A 14,325-nucleotide genomic window follows, 5' to 3' on the forward strand; every position below is an offset into this window, starting at 1 on the left:
TTTTATTGTGATGCAACAGTGAGAAATTTTGAGTACAATTGGATGCTGAAATCTGGCAATCCTACAAAGAAAAATACTGGCAAAAATATAGTGAGGAATTTCCTCACCCCACAGGAAAACCTCAACAACAACTTGCCTTCAAAAACTCAGCCCTCTGGCCCTCTGCATTAGCTTCTGCACTGCCTTGCGCAGTTTGCTTGACGTCAAGCCTCTGACTGGTCTTTGATGAAGTCGATATGCCAATGATGGCTGGGAAAAATGCCTATTCGACACTCTGAGTCTCCTTCCCGGCCTATGGAACTGAAGACGTCTTTCCCTCTCAGCAAATCGAACTTGCCTCTAGAAGCTACTGCGTTGCCCCTCCAACTTCTCTGTGGATCTTCTGCCTCTCTGCAAATGCATTCATTGGATCTGGAATACTTCCTCGAGCCTCACTATCTCTGCCCCTCACTCACTGCTTCGATCTCTAGCTTTCTCCGACAACTGACTGCTGCTACTCTGGAAATTGATTTGCCAAGAAATCGAACTGCTCAAGTGTATTCTCCATCACCACATCGACCTCCTCTTATAATCCTCTGTTGGAGCACCAACGACCAAGATTAAAACTTAATCAATGGCTAGGATCATCTTTGGATCGATCTGTGTGAGTTTCTAGATGATTCTCGCCTTGACTTAGCTAACACTGATTAATTAATGTGTTGTTCCAAATGAAGAAAATTTGGAACATGCACTTCACATAAAAATATTATACATTTAACGAAAGATTGCCATGTAAAATTAAACAGAAAAAGCACTGCAATCCCATAACACAATGAACAGGAACAACCTCAACTTTATTATATTAGATAAATAGGGGTTTACCTGCACATATAACCCATATAGCTGAGATAAAGTTGTCTCAAACAGATCTACAATAATGCCACAATCAACCTCCAAAACAAACTGAAAACCAATAAACTACAACCTGTGAATCCTGAATGGATTCACCAAGGAAAAAGATGGGTGCTCCTCACTCTCACTGAATCACCCTAGGGTTTCTGTCCTGGGGCTACTGTTGGAGTAGAGAACTAGGTTCTCAACCTCTTATACAAGAAACAATATCAGATCCAAGATGTCTCCAAATGATCTCCTCCTCCCCTTTTATAGATCTAATGGATAGATCTCCAAGCCTCTAGAAGCATCTTATTTTATTATTTTATTATTATTCAAGAAGCTCCTCCATTGACTTTATCTTAAGTGACCTTTAAATTTATTTAATTTCACTTAAGTCACTTTGGCCCTTTTTCTCCAATTAATTATTTTTCTTTAATTAAATAACTAATTAAAGTCATTTTTAACTAAGGAAAATGGAAAATCGCCCACCATACTCTCTTCGGCCATTGGAAGTCTCTTCTCAACATCCCATCCTGTAGATCTTCTTGTTCCGGTTCCAGCGAGATATTACACTGAGGTGTTCCATCAATTAATCTCCTCGGAATGCCACCTCGACCATAATTACTTAAGTTATGCCCAATAATAATGCTGATTTTTGAAAGTTATTAGAATGCGATGGAATGAAAGGCAAACTGTGCGGATGATGGAATATGCCAAGCGAATGCCATCAAATCCCATAAAAACTCCCAAAAACTCCATCGGGACCCTTGATGACATAAATCCACTGCACTGACCTGGCCATCCCCTGCCCTGGAAATCCACCCTGGCTGTACTATGAAGAAGAATAAAAATGGGGACATGACATAATAATATTCCCTAAGTTTAGACTTAGGAAATATTTAAAAAACTTGTTAATAATTTAATTAAGTCATTTCTAGGTGGAATTTCTAGAAACGATTTCTGGGTTTTGGAGATCTCATGTATTCTAGCCTCTCCAACAAATTTCAAGGCTAGAACATGTTGAAGTTTCTAAGTCTACCAGTTAGAAACCCTCCATGCACTTTACTGATTTATTCCTACCTACTTGTTCTGTTACTTAACAAGTTATTTGTAAATACTGAAAATAAACACTAGTGCAGACTCAACATATTATAGAACATCATCTGAAGGAGATAGAAACAAGCACACATAATGACACCGTTATTTTTGGACCAATGTCCCCAGAAAAACCCAATGCGGGAAAACCGGTGAAGCTATCTGAGGGTTTTATTATTAAGCAATTTCAGAGTACAATTTGGGTGCCAAATCCGGCTTACCCAATAGAGAATTTTCTTGGCAGTAGCACCTCTCAGTCTGAGACAAATGTTCTGGTTGAAACCCCTGATAAACCTTCCGGCAGCGCCTTAGCTCCAATCTGCCCCAGAAACCCCAGCATCTGCCTTTTTGGATTGCGTTAGCCTCTCTCTGCCCAGCGCTGGCCCTGCGTCACCTTGAATGGGTCTGCGTCAGCCTCAAGAGGCCCTGCGTCAGCCTTCTGGCCCTTTGCATCAGCAACGCTGGCCTCTCTGAAGCACTGCGCAGCTCCTGGCTGCCTCTACGTGGCCTTACGTGAGCCCTGGCTGCGACTGCGTCACTCTCTTTGGCTTCTGCGCTGATCTTCCGACACTATCTTTGCCTCTCTGTTTCTTTGTACTCAATGCCCTTCAGTTGCAACTCTGATCACTGATTCTATCTCTCTTAGCAAAGCCTGCTCTAGAGAATCGAATGACTAATCATTTGGTGTGCTCTCCAAGTGACCCTCAAGCCTCCTCTTATTATTTTCTCGTCGACATATCAATGGCCGAGATTAAGTCCCTAATCAACGGCTAAGATTAGATCTAGCTTGATCCATGTTTTTTGGACCATTCTAACACAATTTTATATTAATCCACATTAATATTTTAATTTCCCTAAGTTTAGACTTAGGGACTCCATTAAAAATATTAATTATTTTAATATCTCCTGAATTGTTTAGAATCTGCCCAAACCCTTTCTGGGTATTGAAGATCTCATGTGCCCCAAACTCTCCACCACTTTTCGTGGCTAGAGCACATCCGATGCTACCCCAAATCAACACTCCCTCTTAGCGAGGACTGTGTTCTAGCAATACTCCTCACTGAGTATTACTCCAATCATCCGACATCGGTCCTTGTGCTGATGCTAAGCTTGCTGCCCACCATCCTCTGCACTGCTGTATCCTGTACTGCTTCCCATGGTTTTGCCATTGCCATTACTGCATCTGTACGACGACTCCCTCTGCATCGTGCTGCTGCTGGTCCTTTTCCCCAACACTGCATCCGCATTGCAACTCCTCTCATCATGCTACATCGTGCTGCCCATTGCTGCACTGTAACACAGTTACGGAGAAGTAAGTAAGTGATCTCCCAACTTTGACCTCTTTGTTGGGCTAGAGACCTTCTTGATGCTGAAGCTCCCTTTGCCGCTGACAAGTGCTCCCTCTCTGACCTCTACGTTGCTGCAACAACTCCCTGCATCTCGCACCATTGCACCCCTCTCTGTGCCATCCTGCACTGGTGCAACACTTCCGTGCCTCTTGCACTGCTGCAGCTTGCTAGCCTCGCACTATCCTGGGAATCCTACACTCTAGCTCTCTCTGTCGCTCCATCTGCATCCAACTCTACCGACATCAGCCAGTCCTGCTACTCCTCTTCGGGGCTCCCGTAGCAAGGTCTAATCCAAGAGGCTGGGTACTTCAAAGATTCTGCCCCTCATCTCCTGAAGTCCGCTTGACTACAACTCAATGTTTCCCCACTTCTGCTCAAGTGGTGCGTGTGCACTCATGACATAGTCATCGTCTGTCTCCACTTCCTTCTCTCCCCTTGCTGGCGCTGCCTTAGTCTCGGAAGACTCTCCCTTACTCTTCTTCCTTGGACACTGGGTCGCATAATGACCCAACTCGCCACAGTGGAAGCACTTGATCTTGGAGAGATCCTTTTTCTTCTACTTTTTTTGCTTTCCCTCTGATGCTAGGGCAACATCCTCCTCCTCTTGCTTGACTCTGATGCCCTTGTCGCTGCTTCCCACCTTTGACTGCTGTCTGATCTCTTCTTGGTGAAGAGCTGCCCACATCTTGTCCCAAGGTGGAAGTGTCCCTTTGCCCAGTATACTCTGAACAAATACCTCCCAGTCTTCTGAGACAGCATTCAGGGTTGTCCTCACCATCAATTCCTGATCCGGTGTGGCTTCTATCGCAGTCAATTGATCTCAGATCTCATTCAGTCCTTCGAGGAAGGTGTCAACTGATTCTCCCTTCTTCATCTAATATGACCTCAACTGATTTTCTAGTAACATTCTTCTCTGCACAGAAGTATGCTAGTACAATTTCTTTAGGGCCTCCCACATCTCATTTGCCGTTTTCTTCTCGGCAATGTGTGGTACTACATGGTCCTTGACCCCGTCAAGGATGATGCTCTTGGCCCTCGCCATTGCCTCCTTGTACTTGTCGTTCTTAGCTAGGTCGACTAGGATAGCTATCGTTTTCAAGGCGAATTGCTTGACACAATTTTTGTCAAGTACGGATAAGATTTTGGCCTTCCAGACTGCGAAGTTTGACGCTACGTCCAGCCTGTCCTGGTCTCTTACTCCGTGTAGTGCCATGTTTCTCTTCTACTTCCCGCTTGGAAGTTCTCGATGTGACTCCCTTTGAGTCTCGATTTCCCTCTTGGAAATCCTTTTGCCGATGTCGAGATGCCCCCTACTCTGATCGTCTATGCAACCGCACCACTGATCTGGATTTCTCGGCTAGAAACCCTCGGTAGCAACTCCCTCCTCTTGGCCTTGCCCTATTAGGTATTGTTTTGACTATAGTACCTCACCAGCTCCACTCTACAACTTTCCCACAGCCTCCTAAACCCCAACAACTTGAAGGTGAGAGCTCCTAGGCTCTGCGCAATCCCGACACCAGCAACCCGGCCTCCTCAGCCAATTGCGTCAGCCCTCCTAGCTTCTGCGTGGCTCTGCGTGAGTCTCCCTTTGCCTCCCTTAGCCTCTGCGCTGCCTCTTCCTGGCTCACCCTTGATGACGTAGCCATTACGTCACCCTTCCCTTGCTGCTGCTCTATTAGAAACAAATTCTGTCACTCGGGACAACTGTTTTCTGCTGCTATTGCTCCGCTCGGTTGATGTCCTCAGTTCTCCTGTGATCTGCAACCACCCTTTGATACCATGTTGAAGTTTCTAAGTCTACCAGTTAGAAACACTCCATGCACTTCACTGATTTATTCCTACCTACTGTTCCGTTACTTAACAAGTTATTTACAATGTAAATACTGAAAATAAACACTAGTGCATGCTCAACATATTACAGATCATCAACTAAAGGAAACAAAAACAAGTACACACAATGACACCCTTATTTTTGGACCAATGTCCTCGGAAAAACCCAATGCGGGAAAACCAGTGCAGCGATCTGAGGGTTTTCTTATTAAGCAATTTCAGAGTACAATCTGGGTGCCAAATCCGGCTTACCCAACAGAGAATTTTCTTAGCAGTAGTACCTCTCAGTCTGAGACAAATGTTCCGGTTGAAACCCCTGATAAACCTTTCGGCAGCTCCTCAGCTCCAATCTGCCCCAGAAACCCCAGCGTCTGCCTTTCTGGATTGCGTTAGCCTCTCTCTGCCCAGCGTTGGCCCTGCGTCACCTTGAATGGGTCTGCGTCAGCCTCAGGAGGCCCTGCGTCAGCCTTCTGGCCCTCTGCATCAGCAACACTGGCCTCTCTGAAGCATTGCGTAGCTCCTGGCTACCTCTGCATGGCCCTGCGTGAGCCCTGGCTGCTACTGCATCACTCTCTCTGGCTATTGCGCTGATCTCCTCGCACTATCTCTGCCTCTCTGTCTCTCTGTACTCAATGCCCCTTAGCTGCAACTCCAATCACTGATTCTATCTCTCTTAGCAAACCCCGCTCTAAAGAATAGAATGACTGATCATCTGGTGTGCTCTCCAAGTGACCCTCAAGCCTCCTCTTATACTTTTCTCGTTGACATATCAATGGCCGAGATTAAGTCCCTAATCAACGGCTAAGATTAGATCTGGCTTGATCCATGTCTTTTGCAGTGTAGCAGGAATCGACGAGTACTCGCGATTCCCAATCAGATCACTAGTGAAACTCCGCGAGTCAAATCGCGTTGACTGAGTTTGACAACAAAAACCAGGAGAAAACTACGATCCTTATCGAATGACAGTGACGTGACGAAGCAGACCACCTATGGATCTTATCAGAACGAAGGGTAAACATTAATTCAAGGGATTTGGTCCAGTAACGCTAAAGTGTGGGTTCTTGCGGACATGACAACGCGGCATGATGTCGGGTTTACCACGTTCGCTGGGCCATGAAGGATCTGCGCCGTAAAATAAAATACTTCGTAACACGGAACTCATATTTCTTATGTAGATTCATTGAGTCTCAAGGATTGAACCTCGGAGCACTGCCCTTAACGAATGGTAACGGCATTGTCGGCCACATGTGTTTCGGTTTGCTTCTTCTTGTCTACCTTGCTCGCTTTCTTACCGCATAGTCTAATCAGTTAACAATTTCACTTCCAATTTTGTTTGGGAAACAATAAAAAAATTTGGTAAAATTTTGATAGAGTTTAGCAAAAAAATTGATTCTTAATTATAGATGTGAAGTTTTAGTAATTTTGGGGATCCACTATTTTTTTATAGTACTGAATCTATTTCCACTATTAAAAAATTATTAAAACATTCCATAATTATATTTTGAAAAAAAAAAACAGATTTCCTACCAAAAATGATAGTTTAGGCAAAATTGTTGCCTCCGCAAACAATACCACTTTCTTATGCCTGTCATTTATTATTATCTTGTAAATGACATTACTGTTCATTTAATCTTATCTTGTAAACAACATTATCGTTCAGTGTATAATTACAGTTAAGCATTAGTTTAGATGGCATGGAAATCAATATTTACTGTGTTATTGATTTATATGGGAACAACATTATTGTTCAGTGAGTCAAGACATTAGTTTCCATAGCATAGCAATCAATATTTACTGTGTTATTGACCTATTAATATATGAGTTATACTCGCTATTGGCTATGAGTTATACTCACTATTCACTATTCACTAATAGATTTAACTAAATACATTATCCAGTAATATTCACTATAAGTTATACTCACTATTCACTGATAGATTTAACTAATTACATTATCCAGTAATAGACATATACTCTTAGTCGCCGATTTTTTTCTGATTAGTATGCAGTTTTTTGTAAACTTTTAGAAGCATATGCTTCTAAGTTCTGGTTCTATGTAGTATGTAGTCACTGGTTAGAACATTGGACTCAGGAGTCAAGACTCAGTGCTTTGGATCATGTTTGGACTCATAACATATATGAGATACTTATTCATTCATGATATTTTGGACATCAATTGATATTATGCATTGTTTGGACATGCCTTTACCGAATATTAATGAAAAATGTTTTTTCTTTTAATTCAATATATGTGTATATTTTTATTTAATGAATTCAGCGAATTTTTGCCGATGTTTTCCCAATCCGATTAAAACTCTTTGCTCTTTTGCCTCGCCGATTAATTGCCGATTCCGAGTCTGGTAACATTGGTCTTTTGGACCATTCTAGCACAGTTTTATATTAATCCACATTAATATTTTAATTTCCCTAAGTTTAGACTTAGGGACACCATTAAAAATATTAATTATTTTAATATCTCCTGAACTATTTAGAATCTGCCCAAACCCTTTTTGGGTATTGGAGATCTCATGTGCCCCAACCTCTCCACCAATTTTCGTGGCTAGAGCACATCCGATGCTACCACAAATCAACGGAACACATCCAATGCTACAAAAACTAACATATTATACGGATTAAAAATTTGTATGTTTGTTTGTAATTGATAGAATCTACATTCTAGATGGTTGATGTTTGAATTATTAATCATTAATGTATTATGGATGCCATTTTAATCTCCATTGATGTACAAATATGCATGTTTTCATATATTTTGAAACTAATTTGGAATTCTAGATGCTTTTTTGAATATATATATATATATATATATATATATAGATTTATGCTCCCGGGATGCTCTACTCCAGAGGATTTTTTGAAAATGGTGCTGTCAATGCTCCCGCTCTGTGCAACCTTGATTAAATGTAATTATTCAAGTTTTACCAGCACCACCAGTACTGAGCAGCTGAAAATCAGTTGCCTGATCTATATTCTATCCAGCAGTAGTTGTGAATTGCTGTATTGCTAGTCTGAAATATCCGTTTCATTTCTTACAGGATGCATATATTCTCACAAAAACTGTTCAGGAAGGAGGTACACCAATTTTTATTGACCCGGTAAGTTGGTACTCTTCTTTTGAAGATATCCCTTTTCCTCTAGGATTATAGTTTAGTATGTTTAAGATCTTTATATACATTTCCACATCTCTCTTTTACAGTTTTGTCTTGGGATTTTTTCAGTTCTCTAGTGATAGATGTGTCATGCACTATCTAAGCTATATGATTTTGAGGATCATGAGATCGTAAAACATATGATATTCAAGTTTTTCCTGATAGCTCAGGGCTTGTAAGATAACTGTATCCAAATAAAATATCTGTCAAGTTTCAACACCCTTTACTTTCTGTTTTAATGGTTTTTCTGTTTACTATAGTATATTAATACTAAACTCCGACCACATCAAAGAGAGGGTGTGAAGTTTATGTTTGAGTGTGTCATGGGCTTGAGGGACCAGACTTTTACAGGATGCCTTTTGGCTGATGAGATGGGTAAGTTGTCAATTACAGATTGAGAGGTCTAAGTTTACATCCAATAAACTACAGGATTTTTGATATTGTAATATATTAATATCCCTTTTTTAACTATTGCAATTCAGGCCTTGGTAAAACTCTGCAGGTGATAACATTGATATGGACATTACTTCAACAGGTCACATAACACGGAAGAATATTTTTTTTTTTTCATTTTGTACCAGCTACTAAAGAATCCACATTGCTTATGACATTTTGCTCCTTGATTAGGTATCAAGGATTCGTCCTGAGTTCAAACGAGCTTTAGTTGTATGCCCGACTTCATTGGTGCAGAACTGGGGGAATGAGGTACATTATATGAAAAATTCATTGGTGCAGACCTTCCATCACTTTTTCTATGTCTCAAAATGTTATTTGATGTTGGTCTATTCGTATTTATTCAAAATCTATTAGGGTTAATTTGGTTCTATTTAGGTTCGAAAGTGGCTTGGATCGGAGAGGCTTAGAGCCATAGTGGTAAATGGAGGAATCCCAGGAAAAGAGGTAAATTTTCCTGCTGACAAGGGGAGAAAATATTTGAACTTGGATTTTTATTCTAACTTCATGCTAAGTTATGAATTGGATTTCAAGATTTGTATGTCAGATATCTTGTCCATTTCAAGTTGCAGGCGAAGCAGCATTATGCTGATTTCAAAAGCAGCAATGTGCATCCTCTCTTAATCACATCTTATGAACTAATAAGGAAATATGCTGATATAATAGCGTCTGCAAAACCTGGCCTTCTAATATGCGACGAGGCACACAGACTTAAAAATTGGTATGCATTTCACTTGTTTTATTCATTTCAATATGATAACAATCTCACATTGTTAAGGGGCATATCTTAGATAGTGAAAATACGTTTCTGTGGTGAGTGCAGTGCAGGGAACAAAACTATTGATGCTCTATTAGCATTAAATTGTCCTCAGAGGATTCTATTGGTAAGTGGTATAGAGGTGTTACGTTGACATCACATTTTCATTTCGTTAAAGTCTAATTGCACTATGGAAACAATAAGGTGAAGCAAATATTAATCATTACAACCTAATATTGCTTTTAGGTTTTGATATTTTTTATTTGTCATTTTTCTTGAAGCAAGACTACAAAGTAGTGAGAACGTAGTAGGCCTGAATATGAAAATGTTTTCCATGGAATTCACCATTTATATATTATCAACACAAAAGAAACTATAAGTGTCTATAGATCAGATACCCATTTTGTGTGAAGGCAGCTTTGCCTCTTTCCTAATTATACTCTTATTGCCTTCTATCTCTTGTACACTAATAGTTGGTGAAGTATAAAGTTGGAGACGTCTACAATACAACAATGGGCACTGAATTTCCTGTTGTCGCCTAATATGTACACCTAAATGTGGGAAATGTTTCCAACCCCAAAAGGTATAGTTTTTGAGGCACAATGTTCAAAGTAGGGGCTCTCACCTATTCCTCAGTGTTTCCATTTAGACTCTCTCCTAGTTAAATCAAGGGGTGTGGTCCCTAAAGATGTAATATCCCTAAGGGAAAATTAACAGTTAATAATCAAAGCGTAATAGACAATACATCACAAAAATCGAAATAGACAATCAGACCACGAAAATGCTTTCACAACAACGTTGTCTACTCATTTTATTAAATGGGAAAGGTGTACAATCAAGGTGCTAGAATGTGTGCACCTAGGCTTGCTTTTAGCAAGCTAGCAAAGCCCTCAATGATCCTTGAATCACCCTCCTTCAAGTCCTGTAAATTCGGCCCAACTGCTCCGCTGTAAAACCTAGAAAATGGTGTTACTGCCTGAAATGAAGAGCTGCTAGAGCCCTCTCTACTGCTCAGAAAATTCCGGGAATTTAATCTTGGCCTCTACTCAAGAAACTCAGAATAACCCACGAAGGGTTTGGCCAAAGCTTGACCCCGGAATTTCGACCCCCTTGAGCTTGACTAGCTCTCCAACTGGGAAATTTGGCCTCCTGAATGATCTGCTTCTAAAATGCCTCTAAAATACATGAAAACCCTATTAGAAAGCTTCCCAGACCTTCCCACCAATTCTCCACCTCAAATTCCCTTATCTCCCCACACTCCCGGAATGCCTCTATCAATGATGACGTAGTCCCTGCGCTGCTATGGCTCTCACTCCTGCTGCAAATTGACCTCCTGTTGCTGATGTGGATTATGCTGAGGAAGCACTCCCTCCTTGGGTTGGCACTCGAAGTCCACCGAAGCAAGGGTTGGGATTTCCGCTCGGAAATACCCGGTGTGCTGAACAACACATGCAGACTTAGCTCACTGCTCAAGTGTGCTCTTGTCAAAGACAAATTCAAAAATGATGAATGACGACCAAAAATGAGAGCTCCTCTCTCTTTTATCGAGTTGCCTCCAAGGTTGCCCATGTGGGCCCACATCGACTTCCACCCACCTTCTTTGAGCTAATGAAAGCGTATTCTTCTTGTGGGCCAAAAATGCCTTCGTGGTGGCCCCCATGTTTCACTAAAGCTGCAATTTTTTCGTTGAGCCTATAGTTGGAGTGCCTATTTAGGCCAAAAATCACATATGGGTCCTCTAGGCCCCCTTTTTCCTAAGTGAGATAATGCAAGTGCCAAAATTGATCAAAATTTCGATATTCCCTTAGTGAAACACTAAGCAAGAATATCACAGTCCTCCCCGCCAAAACATTGCTTGTCCTCAAGCAACTGCAAAGAAGGATGTTGTAGTATTTTTTCCCCCTCCCAGGTGGCATCCTCATCCGGTAGATTCCTCCATCAAATCAGAAATTCTCTGATGACCCTGTTACACAGGTGCCTCTCTCTAGAATCCAAAATGGCCTTTGGTTCCAGCACCAAATGGCCTTCATCGTCCATAGGGGGTAACTCTGTAGTAGCGGTGACTTGCTTGCCTAGTGCCTTCTTGAGGCAAGACACATGAAAAATGTTGTGCACCCGGCTCCCCAATGGTAGCTCCAACTCATATGCTACCTCCCCCACCTTCTGAGCAACATGATAGGGCCCATAGAAGCGGGGTTTGAGTTTTTCAGCCCCCTTCTGCTTGAGTGTAGACTGCCGGTATGGTTGGAGCCTCAAAAAGACCAAGTCCCCAACTTCGAACTGCCTCTCAACTCTGCCCCTGTCTGCATAAAGCTTCTGCTGATTCTGGGCCATTTGCAGATTGTCTTTTAGAGCCCTCAAGATGTCTTGGCTCTCCTGTATCCAGTCCTTGGCCCTTGGGGCCCTGCTATCTCCAAACATAACGTCAGCAAAAGACAATGCATCATAACCATATAGGGCTCGAAATGGTGACATACCTATAGACATGTGATGCATAGTGTTGTAGTAGTATTCCCCCAAATGCAGTCATTATATCCATGCCTTTTGCTTCCCTGTCACATAGTTACACAAGTAGCCCTCCAGCCACTAGTTAACTATCTCTGTTTGGCCATCTGTCTGTGGGTGGTGTTGACCACTACGCGTCAACAACCCATAGCAGTACACCCCCTTTTTTTGCAAAAGGGATAGCGCCTGATCGATGTGTCCATCTCGTCTAGCTATCATCATCAGCCTGATAATCATGTTATAATGTAAACCCATTCTACATGTATATGATGTAAATAATCTCAGCAGATCTGTGTCATGTATGTAATTGTCTAGGTAAACCTACTTTCTTGGTGACGATCTACATTCTAGGAGGTTTTTTGTCTCACTGATCCATTCTTGGATGGTCGACAGATTTTTCCTTCAGTCTTACCCCAGAGTCGGAATGTATTTTGTCACTAGGATCTTAGATGAGTCATAGTGTTATAGATCGAGTCCATGTAAAAGTAATTTGGGAATAATCCTAACTATTTGGTTAGGTTATTTTATTACAAATTGCTTGGTTTGCTGGATTATATTTGTGTCGCAGAAATGGGTAGTATGTGAGGGTCTATTTCAGATGGGTTTTCCCCCTTATAATGTAAAAGATATGAAAATTATGATGTAAAGTGTTTTGAGGGTTGGAAAAATAATTTATCCCCTCATAGGTTAATTAATTAAATTTTTTGGCAAAAAATTAATTAAAATCCTAAGCCAGAAATTTAATTAATTCTAGGTCCTAGATAAATTTAAATTTTCCAAAAGCAAAATTCGTTGGTCCTTAAAATTCAAATTTTAAAAGGCCCCGAGACTAAGGTAAATTAATTATTTTGCTAAATTTTAAGTCTTTAATCCCTGGGGGTTAGGTCAAAGTCAAATTTTTGAGGAAATTAACTCAAAATTTTTATTTTTGAGTTAATTAAAATGCATTTAATTGAAAAATTTCTTCAAGAATTTAAGATTTCGATGGATGAGATTAAAAGAAATTTTAATTCTCATCGACTGTCGAGATTGCTTTGACAAGGATCACTCGAACTAGCCATTGGAAGATTTATCTTTAAAAGGGAAGTCATTTGTCAGTGGATCCATCTGATCTTTGAGTCGTGTGCTAAGTGAAAAGCTCTCTTGTAATATTTTTATGATCAATAAAGAAAGACTTTGGGGTTAATTTTTGCTGGTGTTACTCTTCATGGAAATACTGTAAGATGTGTCATTTTCATGCATAGATTTCTTTTTAGCCATTGATAATAGCTTTCTAAGGAGTGATTTGAGTACAGGTATCTTGCTCAGTCGCTAGGGTTTAAGTGATAATCTAAATTTTGAATGTAATAGCAGGTATCTCTGTTTATCTGGAATTGTATTATCATTTTCTCACTCTATTTTAATGGTTGGATTGAGTTTTGCAGGAAATTCTTGATTTTTTAGATTATCGGCGTCCAGAGAAGTTTTTAGTTGGACCAGCCAACTCTCGATTCATATTTTCTGAAGAGCCCGACTTGATTTGATCCCGGGCTTATCATAAGGTTTTTGGTGATGCATGAAGGGTTTTGGGCTAAGCACCTCCTGCGAAATTTAAAATTTTTTTTTTTTTTTCTTTGCTAAATTGATAAATCTGGCTCTTAAGAGCCTTAGATCATTGATCTGGGAGCAGAGTTGGACTCACACTCGCTAGATCTGATAGATCTACCATTCCTGTGCATAGATCTGTAAAGTTTTTTTTTGCGTTTTCTGGCTTGGGTTTCTGGGGTTTTATTTCTTTTTATATATCTGGGTTTTGGGTATTTTTATTTTCACGTACAGGTTGCAGATCTGAAGGTGAAGTTTGATTTGAAGCCAGATCTAGGCCCTGGAGGGTAAGATCTGGCCTCAGAATCATTTTTCTAGGGATATTATACAGAGTTTTTGAGTTTTAATTTTTTTTTTTAATCTGGAGACGATTCTACAGGGGTTTCATATATAAATCTGAATCTAAACATATCAACTTAATCTGGATATTTATGGGTTTTATTGGGCCGCGACCTTCCATTTTGTCTGTTGTCTTGGGTTTTCATTTTGCAGATTTGCTAAATAAATTTCGAATTTGTTTTTGGAAAGGCCCACAGCTACAGCTCTGCATCTTTCCAGTTGCTCCTTTCTTCTTAAATCCATGACCCTCATTACTTTCTGCTGTCTCGATTTTGCCTCACGCTTCCTCTTCAAAATCTTAACCCTCTCCTTAACCTTTGCAGTCTCCCATCTACGTCCATTCCATTAACCTACAACAAATCCACAGTCCTCC

At 40.7% G+C, this 14,325-nt stretch overlaps 1 protein-coding gene across 1 annotated transcript in view; it reads left to right on the top strand.

Annotated features, from left to right (window-relative positions):
- The window catches only part of LOC149179197 (uncharacterized), a 459,862-nt gene that overhangs the window by 131,328 nt on the left and 314,209 nt on the right, over positions 1 to 14,325 (top strand). Inside the window, 7 exon segments of the mRNA XM_089423794.1 lie at positions 8,201 to 8,260; positions 8,575 to 8,689; positions 8,797 to 8,949; positions 8,952 to 9,019; positions 9,146 to 9,214; positions 9,340 to 9,488; positions 9,591 to 9,651. Coding sequence (XP_089279920.1) covers positions 8,201 to 8,260; positions 8,575 to 8,689; positions 8,797 to 8,949; positions 8,952 to 9,019; positions 9,146 to 9,214; positions 9,340 to 9,488; positions 9,591 to 9,651 — 675 coding nt within the window.

Source organism: Pinus tabuliformis, chromosome 4_1 (assembly GCF_031772625.1).
Source record: "Pinus tabuliformis cultivar Carrire ecotype Pingquan chromosome 4_1, CPIR1, whole genome shotgun sequence".
Classification (NCBI taxonomy): Eukaryota; Viridiplantae; Streptophyta; class Pinopsida; order Pinales; family Pinaceae; genus Pinus; species Pinus tabuliformis.